The 22,800-nt window shown below is 44.8% G+C and overlaps 1 protein-coding gene across 16 annotated transcripts in view; it reads right to left on the bottom strand.

Annotated features, from left to right (window-relative positions):
* Positions 1-15,322: 15,322 nt before the first annotated feature.
* SLC45A2 (solute carrier family 45 member 2) overlaps positions 15,323-22,800 on the bottom strand; it is a 178,537-nt gene continuing 171,059 nt past the window's right edge. For all 16 annotated transcript variants that reach the window (XM_056545440.1, XM_056545534.1, XM_056545408.1 and 13 more), the window contains one exon: positions 15,323-15,560. In XM_056545440.1, the coding sequence (XP_056401415.1) occupies positions 15,336-15,560 (225 nt within the window). In that variant the 3' untranslated portion in view covers positions 15,323-15,335. The remainder of the gene's footprint in view (positions 15,561-22,800) is intronic.

Consider the following 22,800-nt stretch of genomic DNA (forward strand, 5'->3'; position numbering starts at 1 on the left):
AAACTATAATTAAATGGGATTCTTGTAACAAACACTGTGAGCAGACAACAATAATCTACACACAGTCCACACCATCACAGACTGCTGCTTGTAAAGGAACAACAATGTTGACATGGTCTAGCCCTCTGAGGTTGTCTTCACCTAGGCAGGGCAGGTATGTTCTGCAGTTGACACTTAAGAATTGTGGTGCCTAGTACTTCTGTCTGTGGCGCAGGGAGTATAGATCCCAAGATTTTTTGTGGTAGCCACGGGGAGTTAGATAGATGGTGGTACGTGACTCGGGGAGGTTAGATGTAACACTTTATGATGCCAAGGCACCGTTAACCTACATGGTCCGAGGATACAACAAATTCTCCTGGGCCAGGCAGGGAATAATAAAGACACCTTTGCTGGGTTACCGATAACTGTCTCTTTACTGAGAATAGAAGTAGCAGGTTTTCACAATACAGAAGTTTGTGCAGTGAGATGGGCAGAATGGAACCCAGGGAGCCTATCGCCTTGCTGGGAGTTGTAGTGGCCGTTGAATGCAGCCTTAAAAGGGTTATCCAGGAATAGAAGAACAGAGCTCATTTCTTTAAAAAAAAACGCTTCCCGTCTGTCATCAGGTTGGGTGTGGTTCGGCAGCTCAGTTCTATTGAAGTAAATGGAGTCAAGTTGCAATACCAAACCCAACCTGGAGGCAGACGGGGAGTGGTTTCTGAAAGAAATCAGCTCTATTTTTCTATTCCTGGATAACCCCTTAAAGATTAGTAGCAGCACATGCTGACTTGACTTAAAGGGGTACTCCGGTGAAAAAAAATATATATATATTTTTAAATCAACTGGTGCCAGAAAGTTAAACAGATTTGTAAATTACTTCTATTAAAAAATCGTAATTCTTCCTGTACTTATTAGCTGCTGAATACTACAGTGGAAATTATTTTCCGTTTGAAACACAGAGCTGTCTGCTGACATCATAAGTACAGTGCTCTCTTCTGACATCTCTGTCCATTTTAGGAACTGTCCAGAGTGAAAGGGCAGAGATGTCAGCAGAGAGCACTGTGCTCAGTATTCAGCAGCTAACAAGTACAGGAAGGATTAAGATTTTTTACAAGAAGTAATTTTCAAATACTGTGCTCAGTATTCAGCAGCTAATAAGTACTGGAAGGATTAAGATTTTTTACAAGAAGTAATTTACAAATCTGTTTAACTTTCCGGCACCAGTTGATTTAAATAAAATAAAAAAAAAGTTTTTTTCACCGGAGTACCCCTTTAACTTGACTGACAAACTGAAGTAGAGATTTTCCCCAAGAGCTTTGCTTGACAATTCATCTGAGTGCCGGGGTCTTTTCCTGAGATTTGGCGTGGCTGTGGAATTTAGTTGACATCTTTTCCCTAGACTCTTCCTCAGTTGGCTAGTTGGAACACACACTCCTTCTCATCTGAACTCCTGACTAGAACTCCAACTCACAACTAAACTTTCCTCCCCCTACACCACATTAAGGGCTAGGTTTGGTGGTCTCCCATAGGGTGTCAGGGTCACCCGATCCCTCCACAATCCCTTAAATGGACACTGTCATTAAACATGATTTTTAATGTTTGATTCCTTATGACAAATAAATAACTTTTGTAATTGGCTTCCATAAAAAAAAAAAAAGTTTTATGTTCGTTTTTTGGCTGTATACTTCTGCCCACCAAGGGTCTCCCTTCTTTGTCACACATTGTCTGGTCAAAATCTCAGATTTTGGTCTCCTCACGGCCTGGCAGGAGACCAAACTCAGGAAGTGTTTCTCTGCACTCAGCTTGATTGATAGCTGCAAAGAGCCTCACTGAAAGCAGCTGCACAGACTAAAAGCTGCACAGACTAAAAGCTGAACAGAGCCTCACTGAATGATACACAGACTGAAAGCTGAACAGAGCTTGAGGTCTTCTATTCCTCACAGCACTGCATCGATTTGGGGGCGGAAGTGGTCCCCCAGCAGGCATGACCTCACTGAAACGCCCACTTTCTCCTGCTGTGAGATTTCATTATGAGATCAAGAAGAAAAGTAAGATACCCAGCTTTTTAAAGCGCTGACATTTTTCCTAAGGGTGGGATGGATGTTAGTAGTAGTTAGGGAACATAGTCTGAGTTAGTTTAGAAAAGTTTATTTAGTGACAGCAAAAAGCATAAGGTAAAAAGCATAAATAAACACATTTGACACAGCAATAAATCACATTAAGGCTGGGTTCACACCACATTTTGTCTATACGGGGACCAGATCCTGCTAGTTGATGGGAAAATTGAGTGCTCCCGTACCCGGCCCGCATCTCATTCATTTGAATGAGCCGACCGGGGTTCGATAGTGACAGCTCATTTTTGCCCCGTATCCGGTTTTGTAACAGCACCAAAAACCGGGGTATGCCGTCTGTGGTCTCTATGACTGCCCTCTGAGTTATGACTCTTGCCATGCTTTGTGACTAACCTACTAAAGTCTCAGCACTGCTACTGCCAATCTGTGGCTATTCTGGGGAATGTCATCTGGGGATCTTTCTGCAGCAAAGTCCACATCTCTTTCCATTGGCTATGGGTAAAAATCAGGGAATTCCTTAGACTCTACACTCCAGCCTAGTCAACACCAAATTGATTGTGTCATAAGATTGACATAAAAATAAAGAGTACAAGGCAGAGATGATACATCCTTGAGGAATACATGGCAGGGAGGCTTCACTCTAGAAGATATTGGGGCAGAGGAGCTTTCAACATGAAGAGAACAGGGCAGAGAAACCCCACCCATGAACAAAACAAGGAAGAGAGAGGTTCCACCCACGAAGAGAACAATGTAACACATACACAGGAAGTAATAAGAGTTATACATGTTACATGGAGTTTTCTTCTTCGTGATAAGCTGGACAAATTCCACACTGTATTTCAGATCTCAGAAGAACCGTCTCAACAAAAACATTTATTTTTAGTTTTTGTCTTGGCTAAAGCCACTTATTACATAACAATCCAAACATATTAATATACTCCACAGGAATTCAGCTTTACCAAGTCAGTTGCGTGACAGAATGCCACCTCTACCAATAGGTCAAAGCACTCAAATGTGCCCATCACCGAAAAATTACAACCAGAACTGGAGATTGACTGTAAAGTCTGTATTTATTTCTTATTTTTACAGTATGCACTTAAGTATATTTACAGGAACCTGTACAGCGCTTCAGGACAAGCATTTATACTAGTGGCATAGCAGAAATTCACTTTGAAACAGGGTGCGTAGATTATGGTAGTGGTTTCCTATAGTGCACCTTTCTTCAAAATTCACGCTTAAAAATGGAGTATTGTATTTAATTCTGTGAATCTGTATATAAGAAGGACAAGGGCAGATGCAGAGGAGGCTGACTATGGTAAATACAGTGGGGAAAAGAAGTATTTAGTCAGCCACCAATTGTGCAAGTTTTAAAAATATGAGAGAGGCCTGTAATTTTCATCATAGGTATACCTCAACTATGAGAGAGAGAATGGGGGGAAATCACATTAATAAAAATAACATCCTTGGTAAAATAAGTATTTGCCACCTACAAACAAGCAAGATTTCTTGCTCTCACAGACCTGTAACAACTTCTTTGAGAGTCTCCTCTGTCCTGCACTCGTTACCTGTATTAATGGCACCTGTTTGAACTTGTTATCAGTATAAAAGACACCTGTCCACAACCTCAAACAGTCACACTCCAAACTCCACTATGACCAAGACCATAGAGCTGTCGAAGGACACCAAAAACAAAATTGTAGACCTGCGCCAGGCTGGGAAGACTGAATCTGCAATAGGCAAGCAGCTTGGTGTGAAGAAATAAACTGTGGGAGCAAATATTAGAAAATGAAAGACATACAAGACCACTGATAATCTCCCGCGATCTGGGGTTCCACACAAGATCTCACCCCGTGGGGACCTAGTGAATGTCCTGCAGAGAGCTGGGACCAAAGTAAGAAAGGCTACCATCAGTAACACACTAAGCCGCCAGGGACTCAAATCATGCAGTGCCAGACGTGTCCCCCTGCTTAAGCCAGTACATGTCCAGGCCCGTCTGAAGTTTTCTAGAGAGCATTTGGATGATCCAGAAGAGGATTGGGAGAATGTCATATGTCAGATGAAACCAAAGTAGAACATTTTGGTAATAACAACTCGTCGTGTTTGGAGGAGAAAGAATGCTGAGTTGCATCCAAAGAACACCACATCTACTGTGAAGCATGGGGGTGAAAACATCATGCTTTGGGGCTGTTTTTCAGCAAAGGGAATAGGATGACTGATCTGTGTAAAGGAAAGACTGAATGGGGCCATGTATCATGAGATATTGAGTGAAAACTTCCTTCCATCAGCAAGGGCATTGAAGATGAAACGTGGCTTTAGCATGACAATGATCCCAAACACACTGCCAGGGCAACGGAAGAGTGGCTTCGTAAGAAGCATTTCAAGGTCCTGGAGTGGCCTAGCCAGTCTCCAGATCTAAACCCCATAGAAAACGTTTGAAGGGAGTTGAAAGTCTGTGTTGCCCAGCGACAACCCCAAAACATCACTGCTCTAGAGGAGATCTGCATGGAGAAATGGTCCAAAATACCAGCAACAGTGTGTGAAAACCATGTGAAGACTTACAGAAAACGTTTGACTTCTGTCATTGCCAACAAAGGTTATATAATAAAGTATTCAGATGAACTTTTGTTATTGACCAAATACTTACAGTATTACCCACCATAATTTGCAAATAAATTCTCTAAAAATCAGACAATGTGATTTATGGATTTTTTTTCTCATTCTGTCTCTCATAGTTGAGGTATACCTATGATGAAAATTACAGCCTCTCTCATCTTTTTAAGTCGGAGAACTTGCACAATTGGTGGCTGACTAAATACTTTATATCGCCCACTGTAAGGGAATGGGTGGATTACAGAACCAAGACAGTTATCAAACTAAGGGGTATTTAGGAAAAACATCTTAAGGGTAAGCTGGTCCCCATGAACAAGATATATAAATGTACAGTACAAAGATGTTTTTACACTTAGGGGACTATTTACTATAAACAGATTTTGATCTGGAAACCTTTATATAAGGAAGAAATAGAAAATTAGAGCTAACCTCTTCTAAAAATAGCACCACATCTGTCTTCAGGTATTACAACTTGGCTCCATTCACTTTAAAGGGGTACTTTGGTGGAAAACAATTATCATCAAATTAACTGGTCCTAGAAAGTTAAACAGATTGGTAAATTACTTCTGTTAAAATCTTAACCCTTCCAGTACTTCACCTCCAGAGGATGTTCTTGTATTTTTTAATTTCTTTTCTGTCTGACTGAAGTGCTCTCTGCTGACACCTGTGTCTGTATCATGAACGGTACAGAAAAGGATAGGTTTGCTATGGGGATCTGCTCCTACTCTGGAAAGTTCCTGAAATGGACAGAGGTGTCAGCAGAGAGCACTGTGGTCAGACGGAAAAGAACTACACAACTTCCTCTGGGTCATACATCAGCTGATAAGTACTGGAAGGATTAAGATTTTTAAATAGAAATAATTAACAAATCTGTTTAACTTTCTGGCACCAGTTGATTTGAAAAGAATTGTTTTCCACCAGAGTACCCCTTTAATGGAACTGAACTTTGTATTTTTAATCCTGGATAACCCCTTTAAATCAACCCTAATCCACCCCAATTTTTTGGACTTCCCAGGACTCTTCAACATCCTAGTGGTAAGCAGGTACAGAGAATAGGTAGTGCAGAGGACGGATATGAGGACGAGGTACAAAGACGGGATATGAGGATGAGGTAGAAAGACGGGATATGAGGACGAGGTAGAAAGACGGGATATGAGGACGAGGTAGAAAGATGGGATATGAGGATGGGTTATGAGGATGGGATGTGAAGACGGGATGTGAAGTCGGGATATGAGGATGAGAGAGTTATTGTTGCTTTTTCCTCTCCCACAAGGTTTAGGTAAGAAGACTGGGAAAAGCTGGGTGCTCTGCTAGTAAAAACATATAAATAGTGAAAATAGTAAAGCAAAAACACGTAAAAATGAAAGATTAAAGGGGTACTCCAGTGGAAAACTTTTTTTTTAAATGAACTGGTGCCAGAAAGTTAAACAGATTTGTAAATTACTTCTATTAAAAAATCTTTACCCTTCCAGTACTTATTAGCAGCTGTATGCTACAGAGGAAATTCTATTCTTTTTTAATGTCTTTTTTTTGTCTTGTCCACAGTGCTCTCTGCTGACACCTCTGTCCATGTCAGGAACTGTCCAGAGCAGCATAGGTTTGCTATGGGAATTTTCTCCTGCTCTGGACAGTTCCTGATACGGGCATCAGGTGTCAGCAGAGAGCACTGTGGACTAGACAAAAAAAGAAATTAAAAAATAATAGAATTTCCTCTGTAGCATATATCTGCTAATAAGTACTGGAAGGATTAAGATTATTTTTTATAGAAGTAATTTACAAATCTGTTTAACTTTCTGGCACCAGTGGATAAAAAAAAAAAAATAAATAAATAAAAGTTTTCCAGCGCAGTACCCCTTTAAGTCGTGCCTGGGCTATAGATTCACAGAGCACTACAGAGAACGGTTGATGTTTTGCTCCCAATCTTTCATTTCAATTTAAATTCTTGTTTTGAGATCTAATTCCTCCAGAAATCCAGCTGCAGAGGTTGTGATTTGTTTCTCAGGGAACAGGAATTTCTCTTATTAAACAGAACAGATTGTAAAATATAAATGAAAATGAATATGTAAGAGCTGTAAACTGTACCTGTGAAATTGCTGGCCTGGTCTCACATGAATACTAACTCCCCTTAGGGAAAATAAGGAAGGTAAAAAGTCTACATGCAATGATCCTTGGGAAAAATATGCAAATAGCTTATCTGCAAAGAAAACATAACTATATCAAAAATGGACTTTAAAAACAAAAAAACTAAACTGAAAGGTCATGTGTCCTCAGCGTCACCCGCACTAACTTACAGGGATGGGCTTGTAGTGTGGGTGACATTGATGACAACAGTATTTACCTATTGCTCATGCGTGGCTCCATTGTTCCAGGTTTTCTGTTTATACAATTTAAAGGGGTACTCTGCTGCTAGACAACTTATCCCCTATGTCTCCCCCAGCACCTGGCGTTCTAAACAAACGGGGTTCCTGCGGCAGTGGTCACAACATCACGGCCACGCCCGCTAGGGATGTCACATCACGCCCCCTCCCATGTCTATGGGAGGGGGCGTGTTGGCCGACACGCCCCAATGGAGGGGGCGTGATGTGACTTTACAAGGGGGCGAAGCCGTGACATCACGATCATGGCCTCCGGCTCCGAGCGTTCTGAACAAAATGTTCAGAATGCTGGAGCACCAGACTACCCCTTTAAGTATGTTGGTGCACTCAGGGCGTTCCCAAGCCAGGAGGGCACCATAGTGTTTGGCCTAGATCTCCATAATAAACACCTCCTTAGGGTGGGTTCACACCATGATTTTTCTATACAGTTTTTGGATATGTTTATAAAAAATAAAAAAAAAACACGTATGCAACTGTACAGCAAACCGCATCTGCACTGAGTTTTATGCTGAATCTATGACTAGGTCTCTTTGCTCTTTACGTGTTATTATCACATTAGCTCCTGACGTGCCTGATCCCCGGTAATTTAATGCTTATGCTACTTTTGGACCTAAATGTGTTATAATCCAATTTCATTATTGACTACTGAGCCTGGCGATAAACTGCAGCCACTTTTCTTCCAGGATATATATTTTTTTAAGTAAATTATTTTTTTTTCTCATGTTGCTTAGACCTACAGGATATTTCGTTTTCTATTTAGAAATCTATAGGATTCTATACTTGGAATATTTCAAAGGAGTTTTTTTTAAGTCCCTAAGGAAATAACTACAGTAAAAGGTCAAAAAATGCTAATCTTTAGGCTAAACACATGAGGAAGGCTGATATAAAATGTGAAATGATTTTCCAATCGATGGACTATAACATAAACCACAAATTACACAACCACAAATGAGGTAAGTAACGTAAATCAATGCTAGTGGGAGAGCGAAACAAATAAACTTAGCCATTTGTATTAAAAGGAAAACTACTTACTCTTATGTTACTATTTTTTGTTAAAATATTCCTATTGTCAGTCTCGTGTGTTTTTATTTTCTTGCTGCTTTTGCCACTAGATTCATACTTTGCCTACTTTTTTTGTTGTTGCCAAAACTTTGGGCCTCATTTTCATAAGGACCATCCCACTAAACTTAAGGCTGCTAGGTATAATATTCATTACACTTATATCCTTATACCAATTCTGCAGTATCCTAGTACAGATCCTGCTTCCCTGATCTGTTGGTTGTCATATGGTTGCAGTGTTGTGGTGCTGCACTGAATTTATCTTATTGTCAGTGCCAAATGTATATGGCCAATGTATACTGCATTAAAGTGTCAGAGCTTGCATGTGAATGCGAGAAAGGCTCATTCAAAAACACTGAGATGGCAGGAATCTGGCTTACACCAGTCATTTTTAGGTCAGGACAGCCCTTCAGACTGAGCATGTGTAATCTAGCAGTTATCTTTTATTAACTAGTCTATTCAGGCCAAAATTGAATCCATGTGGCCTTATACCATAGGGGCCTGATGTCAGATTTCAGCAAAGTCCCCAATCATCCCAATGAACTCTTCAGTTCATCTAGAGAGATGGGATTTTAAAGGAGTTGCAGTTTTCTGTCTAACTGCTTTCTGATGACTCACGTCCTGGGAGCTGTCCAGCTCCTATGGGGATATTCTCCCATCATGCACAGTTCCCGGGACGTGACATCATCATTGAGCAGTTAGATAGAAAACTTCAGAAGCTAATAACTATTGGAAGGATTAAGATTTTTTAATAGAAGTAATTTACAAATCTGTTTAACTTTCCGGAGCCAGTTGATATATAAAAAAAAGTTTTTGCCTGGAATGCCCCTTTAAGCCGAGAAGTAGTGATCACACAGTCCGAGGATAAACAGGAGCTTTCTTCCCGATACCTGCACAGGCTTTAGGCCTGAGACAGGGCTTTGTGGTCAACACATCATGACTCTGTACAGACCTGCACCCTGCAGAGGACACTACAGCTCAATTTTCATATATTTTTTATACAATTCACTCACTGAGAGACAACCAGTCACCTTTTTTATTTCAGGTTTATGTCAGTAAAGAACTAGTTATTTAGTTAACAGAGTATGCCCCAGGGACATTACTACCAGTGAACCTGCCTTTCATGAGGAAAGTGTACAAGGGACAGAGGTCCCTCTCCTGCCATTGTGATTATATGCTGGGTGGCGGCAAGTATTTCAACTCCCAGAATACTGTCACCATCAATCCACTGGCCCACGGTTACCATTAGTTTCTGGTTGTGTTCTGTACAACTCCAAGCATACCCTGGCTGCAAACCTTGCGGTATAAATCAAAAGGATCATTGTGATCCCATTGTATAGAGCAGGCATAGGCAACCTTCGACACTGCAGATGTTTTTGACTAAATCTCCCATGATGGTTTTTCAGCATTTTGGCTGTAAGAGCTCTCAAACGTGCTCTGGAATCACCCAATGTGCAAGAAAAAGTGCAAACATGTTACACTAAAAAAAAGTGCACAAAGGATGCTGTCTATCGCAAGCCCTTCTACAACAGGAGAGAGCCCCCCCAACAAACCTTACCCTTCGCCTCTGGACCATAAGGTACCTGCAAGGTTCCAAGTTCGATGTCCCTTTTCGCCGAAGCTACTAAGGGACCACAAATGCTCCCGGCATGCCCCTTGGCGTTAGCCAAGGTATCTTCCTGCAGAGCCATAAACGGTCGGTACCCTGCCAAAGCAGGAGTACCCAGGGTTTTTACAGGAAGGTGAGGAACCTGATGGCCGCACACACCTCCCCTAGACCACTAGGAGGGACACCCAGAAGGGCTACCGCATCCTAACAATCCTGTGAACACACAACACGCAAAAAAGTGACACAGTGACAAAAATAAACAAGTGAATGTTTGCAGGTATACTGCCCAGACATCCGGGGCCAGATCTATAAAAAATTTCTCTAAAGGCAGGGAATCAAGAGGTGAGTGCCACAAGGTGAAGAGATCATGGTGCCCATGCTTCCATTCAGTGGTTATTGAAAGAGCTTTATTGTCCGTTCAGTCATTACAAGTCATACAATAAATTACAATCACACAAAGCATGTCAGTACAATACACAGCAAAGGTTCCCTAAGCTATCCATCACACATCATGCTACTCTAACACTCCGCTCAAGCCTGTAATAGAAAAGCACAAGAGATCGAACAACAAAACAATACAATCTGTGATCGGGGTAGAGGGTGTGGGCGACTATGTGGGAGTGGGGAGGGGGTGGATCACAGGGCCAAACTGCTGGGCTGTATCTTCAAGGAGAAGGAGAGGGGTCTTCACTCCTCTTCTTCCTCATCAACGGCCGGGCTGTCCAAGATGGAGTAGTCTCTAAGCAGGCTCTTGATGAACCTGCGGCAGTCCCGGATGGACATGTTCTCCCTGTTGATCACAAGGCGGTTCCTGGCAAGCCACACTGCGTCCTTAAAACAGTTCATAAGGCGCCAGGCCTCCTGGATGGCCTCCACGTCGTGGGTCCCAGGGAACAGACCGTAAAGCACCGAATGGTACGATAGGCAGCTCCTGGGTACAGAGTCTCTGAGTTCATGTTCCAGGGCGTCCAACAGACCCTGTGCAAAGGGGCACTGCCAAAACACGTGAAAAGATGTTTCCTCCACGTAGATGCACCGGGAGCAAAACCGGGTTGTGCACAGGTTGCGGGCATGCATGAACGACCTGAGAGTCCTCCCTTGACTGCCATCCACGACAAGTCCTTGTGTCCATTGGTAAGCCGCTTTGAGGCCACATTAGTCCAAACTGTCTCTGCAGTGGCTGCGGGGAGTCCCGGAACCAGCTCGGTCAAGTCCTTAGCTCGGATGAGCTTGTAGATTGTCTTCGACTTCCATAGGTCGACTTTCAGTCCTTCCAGCTGGTGCTCCCTCACAAACCGGACAACATCCCCATAGAACCAGGGAGCGTTCCAGTTGCAAGGGATGGAGCTGTCCCACTTGTCCCAGCCCAGCTGTCTCCAGAGGGGCATGAGAAACAAGCGAGACATGGACCTGCCCGCTGAGCCAGTCTTTTCAACAAGAGTCCGCTGCACGCTGACACATGCAAAGGAGGCCCTCAGCAGAGTGGGGATATAGGGTATTCCCTTCCCACCCTTGCGGGGCTCCTTGTGCATCACAGTCCTCTTGACTCTGTCCATTTTGCCCCATATGAAGCAAAACACTGTCCGGGTGATGGCCTTGCAAATGGTGGTATGGGGAGGCCAGGCCTGTGCGGTATACTGGAGCACAGGCAAAACTTCACTCCGCATGACAAGTGCCTTGCCTTCAATCGAGAGCTTTCTGGAGCTCCACAGTCCGATCTTAGAGTTCATCTTTCCTAGTCGGTCTTGCCAAGACTTAAGGGCCGCTCCTTCCTTCCCGAACCAGACTCCAAGAATTTGAATGAAGTCCGGCTTAACAGTAAAGGGGCGGAAGAAGCCAGGTGCCATTCCCCGAAGAGCATGGCCTCCGACTTCCCGCAGTTGACTTTTGCCCCCGAAGCTCTGCCGAAGTCCTCGCAGGTCTGGACGAGTGCAGTCACTGAACGCTGGTCAGTGCAGAAGACGGTCACGTCGTCCATGTAGAGTGAGCACTTGACCTCGTAGCGATCTGGTCCTGGTGCGGTGATCCCTCTGATCTCTCCATTCTGCCGGATAGTCTCAGCGAAGAGCTCTATAACACAAACAAAAAGAAGAGGGCAGCCTTGTCTAACCCCTGAAAGGATGGGAAAGGGGTTAGTCTTCCAGCCATTCACCAACACCGTGCTGTAAATATCAAAATACATGACGTTAACAAAAGAGCAAAACATCTTCCCCAGACCTAGCCTGCGCAAAGCCCTGCCCATGAATGCGTGGGAGACACGGTCGAACGCCTTCCCCTAATCTAAGCCACCATGGTCCTGGATGTAATGGACCGTGTCTCTCACAAGGGCAAGGCTGTCAGCAATCCTGCGACCAGGAATGCCGCAGGTCTGGTCCGGATGGACAATCTGCCCGATGACAGATTTCAGCCTGTTGGCCAGCACCTTGGTGAGGATCTTGTAGTCCACGTTCAGGAGAGAGATGGGACGCCAGTTTTTCAGGTCACATCTCTCCCCCTTCCGCTTATACAAGATCGTGATCATCCCGTCCCTCAACGACGGAGGCATTCTGCCCCTCACCACCATCTCCTCGTACACCTCCAACAGGTCTGGACAGATCAGGTCACCCAGCGCTACATAGAGCTCGGCCGGGAGACCGTCACTGCCGAGGTCCTGCCGGGCTTAAAGGATTTAGCGGCAGAGAGCAGCTCCCACATCGTCAAGGGATCGTCCATAGCCGCCGCACCTACGGGATCATCCACGTTAGTGATATCTGACAGGAACCTCTCGGCGGCTTCGGGGTCGGATGACTTGGGGGCGTAGAGGTTGCTGTAGAAGTCGGAGATGACCCCCACCACCTCCTCCTTTTCCCTCCTCATGTGTCCGTTCTCATCTCGAAGCTCAGTCAGGGGCGTGTGGCCAGCATGGAGCTTCCTGAAAAAGAAGGAGTTACACTTCTCACCCTTCTCCAGGTTCTCCACCTTGGAGCGAAAGACGATTCGCTTGGATTCCTCCTCAAAGTGCCTTTTCAAGCTCTTCTTGGTCTCCTCCAGCTCCTCCCTGACGTCCCAGCCACACTGGAGCAGGTCCTGCAGGGACCGCAGCTCGCGCTGCAGTTTCCTGAAGTCCCACTTCTTCGCACACGCCTGTTGTCTGCCTTTTGCCTGAAAGAAACAACGGAACTCGACTTTAACATATTCCCACCAATCGCTGATGCAGTTAAACAGACGTTTGTCATTACGCCATACAAGGTACGCATCCCTAAGTTCCTCCATGACCTCCCTCTGCTCCAACAGGGCACAATTCAATTTCCAGGAGCCTGGGCCAGGTGGGAATCCATGGCCCAGAGTCCCCCGAAATCGAATGGCCCTGTGGTTAGAAAAGAAGCAGGGGACCATAGAGTACGACACCTTTCTGACTGCTCTCGAAGTGAAGATGAAGTCTATCCGAGAACGGAGAGAGCCATCGGGGCGGCTCCACGTATAGTTTACGGAGCCATTCCCGATGGACTTAACAACGTCCTGCAAGGATGCCTCTGTCACCATCTCAATCAGCAGCTTAGACGTCACGTCCAGGTTGGTGGATGTGCAAGAACTGCGCCCGTCCACCTCAATGGGGCAGTTGAAGTCACCACCCAACATCACTGCCCTAGTGGTGGCGAGCTCAGCCTGCAGGGCCTGGAGAACCTCCAGTCAGACATCCCTCTCAGGGGAGGCATACACGTTGATGAGCCGCACGGGCTCACCCGCCCAGGAACCGTCTGCGACGAGAAGTCTGCCACAGACGAGCTCCCGGACGGAATCAAGTGCAAAGTTACCTCCCCTGATCAGGATGGCCACCCCCACAGACCTACTGTCACCCCCACCAGACCAGTAGGAAGGGCCGTGAGGCCTAGAAGCAGACAAAGCACATTCCTGCAGCATGTAAACATCACACCTCTGAGAATCTAAGAATGTAAGGACAGTCTGAAATCTAAACCTAGCTCTAATACTCCTCACATTAATGCAGAAGATGTTGAGATCAGCCATGGGAATAAAAAGAGAGGTTAGTTCAGATACTAGTTACGACTCTGGTCGGGCGGGTCCTCTTCTCTGGCACCTGTCAGCTCCTGTGGCTTCTCATAGCGCCCTTCCAAGAACTCGTCGTTGGTCGGAGTGTCTAGGATTTTCTTGACTTCTGGGTCCTGCAGCAGCTCCTCCATAGACTGAGCTTAGACTTGCTCCGCTTGGACCTGCTCCACTTTGGCCTGCTCCATCTCCTCCTCTCCATCTGAAGCTTGAAGGCTCTCGCAGACCTGCTCCATCTCCTCCTCTTCATCTGAAGCTTGAGGGGTCTCGCAGGTCTCGATAATTTTTCGCTTGTGGGACTCATCTGATGCATTGTCCCTTCCTTTCCTCTTCCTCTGTATGGTACCTGGGGGAGGAAGCACAGGAAAATCCTCCGAAGAGCGGGCGCCAGCAGCTGGAGGGGGGTTAGGTGCTGTTGGGCCAGGAGAGAAAGGAGGCTGGGTGGGGCGGGGGGGGAGGAGAGAGTGCCCGGGCAGGGGAGGACGGGGCAGGGGTGGGCCGGGGTGGGGTACGGGGGGCAGGGGTGGGACGGGATGGAGCAGGAGGGGCAGGGGATGGGGCGGGAGGGGCAGTGGATGGGGCGGGAAGGGCAGGGGGGGGGGCGGGAAGGGCAGGGGCGGGACGGGGCAGGGGTGGTGGCTTTCGCCTTCTTACCCTCCTTGGTCGGCTTGGCCATCCGTGCTGCTGGCTCCGGAGCTGGGGCTGGCTTCGGTGCTCTCACTGCCACAGATACCCATGTTCTCTCCCTCTGGGGGCAGTCCTTGTAGCTGTGGGCCGCCAATCCGCAGAGGTTGCAGGTCTTGCTCTTTGGGCAGTCCTTGGTCGTGTGACCTGTCACACGGCAAAACCTGCAGGCATCCTCCTTACAGTCCTTGCCCTCGTGGCCCATCTTGCCACATCTCTCCTGCAGGTCTGCGGCATGTCCGGTTAGAAGATAACTCCTGTGGAGTTGCCCAAGGAGAATGTCGGTGGCAGGTGCTGTAGTCCATGCTTCCACTCAGTGAGCCGATTCTTCCACCGAGTTTCGGCACCTCGGGGTCACCACTCCTCGAGGCACTAAAGTACCTTGGCTCTAGACCCTCTCAGCCTCATGGCGAGACCCGGAGGGAAACAGGTCACATCAGGGTAGCCATCGAGCTGATTCCTTAGAACCAGCCCCGGAACACCCCGATACACCTGTCCCCTCCATGCAGCACCCAAACTGATAAGAACAGATAGGATAGGGCATAAGATGTTTGATCGTGGGGGTCCCGCCGCTGGGAACCCTCCTGCAATCTCGGCTGCGGCAACCCAGACATCTGGTGCACAGAGCGAACTTCCGGATGCCTGGCGAAGGTTTGTGACGGGACCCCCGCGATCAGACATTGTATCACCTATCCTTTGAATATAGGGCGGAGTACCCCTTTAAATAAGAAGACAAGTATTACAATCAAGTGTGGTAGCTCTGTTATAGATCATGTAAGAAGGCCCAGAATCTGCATGTTACACCTCTGATATGTAGATTTTTTTTTCCCTTTCTTTTATCTAGTTTTATGCTGTTTTTTTTCTCATGCAAATAAACAACTCAGAACAGATCAGGTTTGGGGTTTATTCAACATATCTGACAAAGATTGCGACAAAGCAGCATCCGATCAACGACACGGTAGAGGCAGAAATAACAACGACCACCACGCTCCCCGCAAGACTGACCAAGAATCCGAGACCACCGCCCACAATAATCTGAGCCAGCTGCACCATGCTGGTAAGAGCCGCACAGTCTATTCCTTTGCCTCGGTGAACATCTGTCATCTTTCCATCCAGCTGTGCTTCATCCTGAAAGATCAAGCAACAGTAATGTAAAATGAGTGTTGGCTCGCCACAGCAGAAGACATCTTGTTTGCCATAATAGAAGCAATCGTACTTCTTTGTTTTACATAAAGGGGTATTCCAGAAAAAAACTTTTTATATATATCAACTGGCTCCAGAAAGTTGAACAGATTTGTATATTACTTCTATGAAAAATCTTAATCCTTCCAATAATTATCAGCTGCTGAAGTTGAGTTGTTCTTTTCTGTCTGACAACAGTGCTCTCTGCTGACATCTCTGCTTGTCTCGGGAACTGCACAGAGTAGAAGAGGTTTGCTATGGGGATTTGCTTCTACTCTGGACAGTTCCCGAGACAGGTGTCATTAGAGAGCACTTAGACAGAAAAGAACAACTCAACTTCAGCAGCTCATAAGTATCGAAAGGATTAAGATTTTTTAATAGAAGTAATTTACAAATCTGTTTGACTTTCTGGAGCCAGTTGATGTTAGATATATATATATATATATATATATATATATATATATATATATATATATATATATATATATAAAACAACGTTTTTTCCTGGATAACCCCTTTAAACTGTTCTATAAATGAAAAACTTATTTGGTATTAGGCACATGATGTTCCCTGTCAAAATATATGAAAACAACCAACGCATATTGGAAAGATACCTCGACAAAGCATGGTACACCATGAGATTTTAAGAGGAATACAATATTCCGGAGTGCTTGGAATTTCAGCTCTAGTAGGAGTTTTCATGTGTTCACTAAAAATCCAGTCTAAGGGTACGTTCACACCGGCGGATCCACAGCATATTTTACGCTGCAGATCCGCCAACGATGGGCTGCTACAGTGCGCATCAGATGTGCCTGCTCAGAGCGACAATCTGCCACTACGAGCAGACACACTGCGATGCGTGAGTGGCAGCGCGCATGCGCAGTATACTCTCACACATCACGGCTGCCCTCGGCCTAGCTCAGGGAGCAGGGGGAGCAGCAGCGATGTGCGCAAGTACACCATGCATGCGCGCGGCGACTCACACATCACAGCAGTGTGTCTGCGGATTGTCGCTCTGAGCAGTCACATCTCAAGCACACTGTAGGGTCCATCGTCGGCAGATCCGCAGTGTAAAATACGATGTGGATCCGCCCGTGTGAACGAACCCTAAGGGTCTATTCACACGGCAGAATTTCCGCATGCCGAATTTTGCCTCAAATGAAAGTCCATAGACTTCTATGGGATTCCGTACTCCCATTCACACTTCTGAATTTCAGAATTTATGGGCTTTAAATTGAGTCGGAATTCAACATGTGGAAATTCTGCAGTGTGAACAGACCCTTAGAGTAGTATTACTTGGGCAAATTCATGCATGTCAAGTAGATCAGCACTGGTTTTGGAGCCCATATGACTATTGTACAGACAAGGCTACACCAAAATTCACTGGATTGCTTGTGTGGCCCTATACTTCCATTACTTTTGAACGAACATCTCCTATGACACGGGGAGATGTGTAGCGCTGGAGGCTCGTGGCGTCACGGCCACGCCCCCTTAATGCAAGTCTATAGGAGGGGGCGTGACATCCGTCACACCCCCTCCCATAGACTCACATTGAGGGGGCATGGCCGCAACGTCATGAGCTGGGCGCGACAGTCACGTCATGAGCCTCCACCCTGCATCGCCAGTCATCCGGCACAGAGCGAACTTCAGATGTCTGGGGTGCCGCAGTCAAGATCGCAGGGGTCCCCATTGGCGGGACCCCCACGATCAGACATCTTATCCTCTATCCTTTGGACAGGACATAAGATGTGTAGGGGTGGATTACCCCTTTAATTCTCCACAACATATCAATAAAACCTTTATGCACTTAACATTACAGTTTAATTTCCAAGTAAAACAGAAGAAAACCCCCATAAAAACATCTCAGGAGGGAGATGCCTAGTCATAGAACAATGATGGGAGGGGGGGGGATCTTAAATTATTCTGGTTCAGTGGGTGCAATCATTCCATTCATTTTGCAGTCTGCTAAAAATATTCATTTCCAGATCAATTTAAACACAATCATAATGTACACGATAACGAAAAAAAGCAACTTCATCTTGGCATTGTCGATGGAAATGTATGCAGCTTAAATTAAAAGCCTATTTGCCAGAAATGTGCAAATGGAGAGCAATAATAAGAGGCTTCATTTCGGAGCGGCTGTAAATGAGGTCGGCTGTATGTACATCATGGACCAGCTTGTTATAACACAATGACATAATACTACTATGTAGATACTGATGGCGAGGCTTAAAATGACTTGAATAGTAATCCAATGTTAAAAGCAGCAATAGAATCTACCATAGGACATTGTGTAACAAAAAAGCAAAACTATTCCATAATATGGGTCTATTATCAGGACGTCTTCCTTTTGTTCCATGTGTAGTGCCCTAATACAAGCTGTGCCAGCTCCCATACACTGGAGACTTGTCAGGTGGCTGAAAGTAAAATGTTTGCTTTTATGCATAAAATGTGTATCATGTACTGGAGTGTTTTGCAAAGGTGTTCTTTATTGCAATCAATTGTCTTGCTTACACTAAGATCTTGAATAGTGTAAAAAGTGTTAATATTTCCTGCATTTAATGTACAGAAGAATTGTGCATTGGTCACATGCTGCTCCTAGCCAATGATCCCTGGAGAAAGTCCCTAGTCCAACCTTTCTCTCCCAGAAGTAGGGGAGGATCTTAACCTGTTAGTTATTCTAGGCCTGAGAGTTTCATTCAGCCAGCAAAGTAAATATTTCCTAGCCCCTGCTATTGCTATGCTGTTCCTGCTGATTGTTTATTTTCCTAAATTTTCCAGTCCCCGAAGAATGTCACTTTTGCAAGAGAGAAGAAGCTAAACAAGGGTCTCTCTGCGTTACACTGATTTTTGTAGACCTACAGTCAGTGATGCCCTGGATATACCTTTCCAAGTGTTGGGTCACATATTGCTGCCAAAAAGTGAGTAAAGTCAAGTCTGTATTTGCCCCATGGTAAACCAACCCGTAAAGATCCTCATTCAACAGCTTCAGTAACTTCGGACTGACCACTTGAGAACCAGAGAGCATACATACCTGCGGTAGACACTTCATGTACAAGTGCTAAAGCATCTTAAAGGGGTACTTTGGTGGAAAACATTTATTTTAAATCAACTGGAGCCAGAAAGTTTAACAGATTTGTAAATAACTTCTCTTAAAAAATCTTTACCCTTCCAGTACTTATTAGCAGCTGTATGCTACAGCGGAAATTCTTTGATTTTTTTATTTCTTTTTTGTCTTGTCCACAGTGCTCTCTGCTGACACCACTGTCAGTGTCAGGAACTGTCCAGAGTAGCATAGGTTTGCAATGGGGATTTTCTCCTGCTCTGGACAGTTCATGATTCGAGCATCAGGTGTCAGCAGAGAGCACTGTGGACAAGACAAAAAAGTTCAAAAATAAAACAAATTCCTCTGTAGCATACAGCTGCTAAAAAGTACTAGAAGGGTAGAGATTTTTAATAGAAGTCATTTACAAATCTGCTTAACTTTCTTGCATCAAAAAAAAAAAAAAAATTATATATATATATATATATATATATATATATATATATATATATATATTTCCACCGGAGTACCCCTTTAAAAGGTTCCTAACTTCAGCTAAGCTGCTATAAAAGCTCTTATTTAAAGGGACAGTGACCAAGTGACTAAATCAAGTAATTTCTCTCCTGACTCCAATACTGTAACCAACAAATCAGCATTCAAGCATCTGTATTTCATTGAAATCTCAAAAGGAATTCAATAAAGTTTACAAGTTGTTTCATGGAATCCTAGTGTTCAGAGGCCTCATTCCTGCACTTTGCATACGGATTCAGCTTCACTGACAAAAAGATATTCATTGGGTTCACAGAGGAAAATTGGATTAGTAGTACATTACATAATGGCCATTTAAATGCATGGCATGTGTGTAATACATGAAAAGATCGAAGCCGCTCATATAATGGGGGATCCACCTCTACAACATTCATATGGACTAATAAAGGTGGGATAGTCCTCATGAATCAAAAAAATGTTAATCTTAAAATACCTTTTATCCTAGAACATTAAAAGCAATGACATTTTAGAAATGAAAAACCCTCCATGCTTTAGGACAAAGCCTCCCACATACCCCCATTGGGACTGCTTAAAATTGATTTATATTTGAACACGATCCATTATCTGTTTCCCAGGGAGATTGTATTAAATCCTACAAAAATCTAAGAACAAAAAAAAGTCTCAAAGTAAAAAGCATACTAAATAACCTGATACCAAGTTATAATACAGAGTAATATTAAAGGGGTATTCCGGCTTTCTACATCTTATCCCCTATCCAAAGGATAGGGCATAAAATGTATGATCCGAGAGGTCCCGTGCGGGATCCCTGCGATCATATATCTTATCCCCTATACTTTGGATAGGGGATAAGATGCAGAAAGCCGAAATACCTCTTAATCATTAACTCCATGCGCCGCTTTGTGCCATTTTCCTGCACGGGACCCACACCCAGAAGTGCTGTAGTGCAAGTATTCTTATTTTACTGTTGTCAGCATTGTCAGCATTTCCCAGCATTCCATGTGGCCAGAGACAATGGCCCTCATTTACTATTGCAAACCCGACATGTTTTGTCGGGTTGTGCGCCAAATTCTGTCGCATTGCGCCAGAATTGAAAAAAAACAACAAAAAACTAACTCTCCATTTTGCTAAGAAGACCAGGGAAAAGGGGCATGGTCTTCTAAAAGGGGCGTCTTCCCGACATTTTCACAAAAACCCAACATATTTACTAAGGTTTCCACAGTAAAAGTCACATGGTCTCCAGGGGACGTGGTTATGCTGCAGTGGGTGGGCGGAGAGCAAAGTAAATTATCTTCCACCCTGCTAGCCACCCACCCACTGCAGCATAGCCACACCCCCTGGAGCTCATGTGACTTATGACATTGTCTCTAGCCGCAGGGCATACTGGGAAATGTCAGAGGCAACAGTAAAATAAAGGGACGACACTACAGCACTTCCAGGTGTGGGTCCTATGCAAGTAAATGGTGCCAGAAAGTTAAACAGATTTTTTAATTACTTCTATTTGTATGCTTCAGAGGAAGTTGTGTAGTTCTTTCCAGTCTGAACACAGTGATCTCTGCTGACACCTCTGTCTGTGTCAGGAACTGTCCAGAGCAGGAGAGGTTTGCTATGGGGATTTGCTTGTACTATGGACAATTCCTGACATGGACAGAGGTGTCAGCAGAGAACACTGTGGTCAGACTGAAAATAAATACACAACTTCCTCTGGAGCATACATCAGCTGATAAGTACTGGAAGGATTAAGATTTTTAAATAGAAGTAATATACAAATCTGTATAACTTTCCGGCACCAGATGATTTGATTTGTTTTCCACTGGAATACCCCTTGAAAGGCTAAAGACAAAAACAAAAAAAAGACATCCCACCAATTACCCCCACTAAGGATAGACCATCAATATTTCATCATTAGAAAACTTTTTTTTATATTACAGGATCATTGTGGCATAGGCATCATATATGCAATTAGAAATCTTAAAAAGGACTTCTCAAGATCAATGGAACGACTAGAATAGGAGCCTGTGCTTGGGAGCGTTATTTTTCCTTCATGCCCAGGGATCGGCTCATCCGAGAAAGAAGCCGCTGAACAGGCGAGGATTAAAGCCGGCAATACTTTGCATAGACATTTGGTTGAATACCTTTTGGATAAGTCTTATAATATTGACATGTTGTATTATCTCCTGGCAGCTGAAAGTTTAGCTTCCCATGAACATTCCTGCGGTTTTCTGTAGTGCGCAATGACTTTCAACATAATGACAAATCAAAAACATTAGGTGCCAAACACCACACGTGCGCTCGGGCATTAGGAGAGCTTTATACGCTGAATGCCAAAACATGACATATTTCCCCTGACTAAACAGCAAGCTACCTGGCAGCAACATTGTCTACAAAGTATTACATTGATCATCACAAAGACGCAGAAAATCACAGTAAGAGCCATAAAACGTCAAGTTCCAAGGCCACACAGTATTGACCATAGAAGGAAGAAGAGTTTGCAAAAGGTCAAATCCAACTGTGCCAGACATGCAGATGCTTCTTACATGGTAAATCTGTATACAGTCCATTTTACCATACGGCCACCTTGGAGATAGAGTGTACAATTCCCTAAAGATCAGGACCATATTTACATCTCCAGAGCATGTAGACACCAATACACCTGGTCCTTACACTCTGGCTACACGTATTTACTGTATTTACCGTTCCTGTTTTTATCCATTTAATAAACCTGGGATTCGCTATACCTCGCTGGCATATTCTTCTTTGTTCCTGCATTCGGTGCTGCCATACACCTGCCGTGCGTTGGTTTTGGGAGGATGGTCCGGTGCTAGCTGATCAGTCCGTACTTCACCAATATATACCTTTATAATAAGAGATAAGCGAGCAGCATCCGGCGAACCCAGATTCAAACCGAACTTTATGATTTTTGTGGCTCAGCGAACACTTGCACTTTTACTGGTTTGGCACGCGTGAGCGGGTAAATGGTGCAAAACAAAATGTGAAAGCATGTTTTTTTGGTGGCCGGAACAAGCAGGGCGGCCAGAGGGTGGTAAAATTACCTCAGGAATATCAGCATATCACATGATTACACAGGTCTATCATGTGATTTGCTGCTTAATGTGTCAATCAGGAGGGCATCAGGAGGGCATTTTTACAAAGATAAGAGGGCAGTACTGTCACCCACTGCTGAGAGAGAGAGAGAGAGAGAGAGAGAGAGAGAGAGAGAGAGAGAGAACGAACTAGGGACAGTTAGTGATTAGAAAGATACAGATTAGAAAGAGAGAACAGGATTCAAGAATCTGGCAAACAAGAATCCTTTAGGGCAGTGATGGCGAACCTGTGGCACGCCGAGCCCCCTCTGTGGGCACGCGGCCATAGGTCGCCATGGATGCCTTTCAGGGCACACCGGTTGGCCGGCCGTCTGTCTTTGCGGAATGTCTAAAAATTTATTTATTTTTAACTTGCGGCTACGGCCGCTCTATCCCCCTCTCCTACGGCCGCTCTATCCCCCCAGTCCTCCGGCCGCTCTATCCCCTCTGGCCGCTCTTTACACCTTCCTCCGGACCGCTCCTCCCCCCTTCCCCGGCCGCGCACACTGCTGCGCTAACGGAAGGCGCAGGGGCTGCCCCGCAGCTGCGCACA

This window comes from Hyla sarda, chromosome 1 (genome assembly GCF_029499605.1).
Source record: "Hyla sarda isolate aHylSar1 chromosome 1, aHylSar1.hap1, whole genome shotgun sequence".
NCBI lineage: Eukaryota > Metazoa > Chordata > Amphibia > Anura > Hylidae > Hyla > Hyla sarda.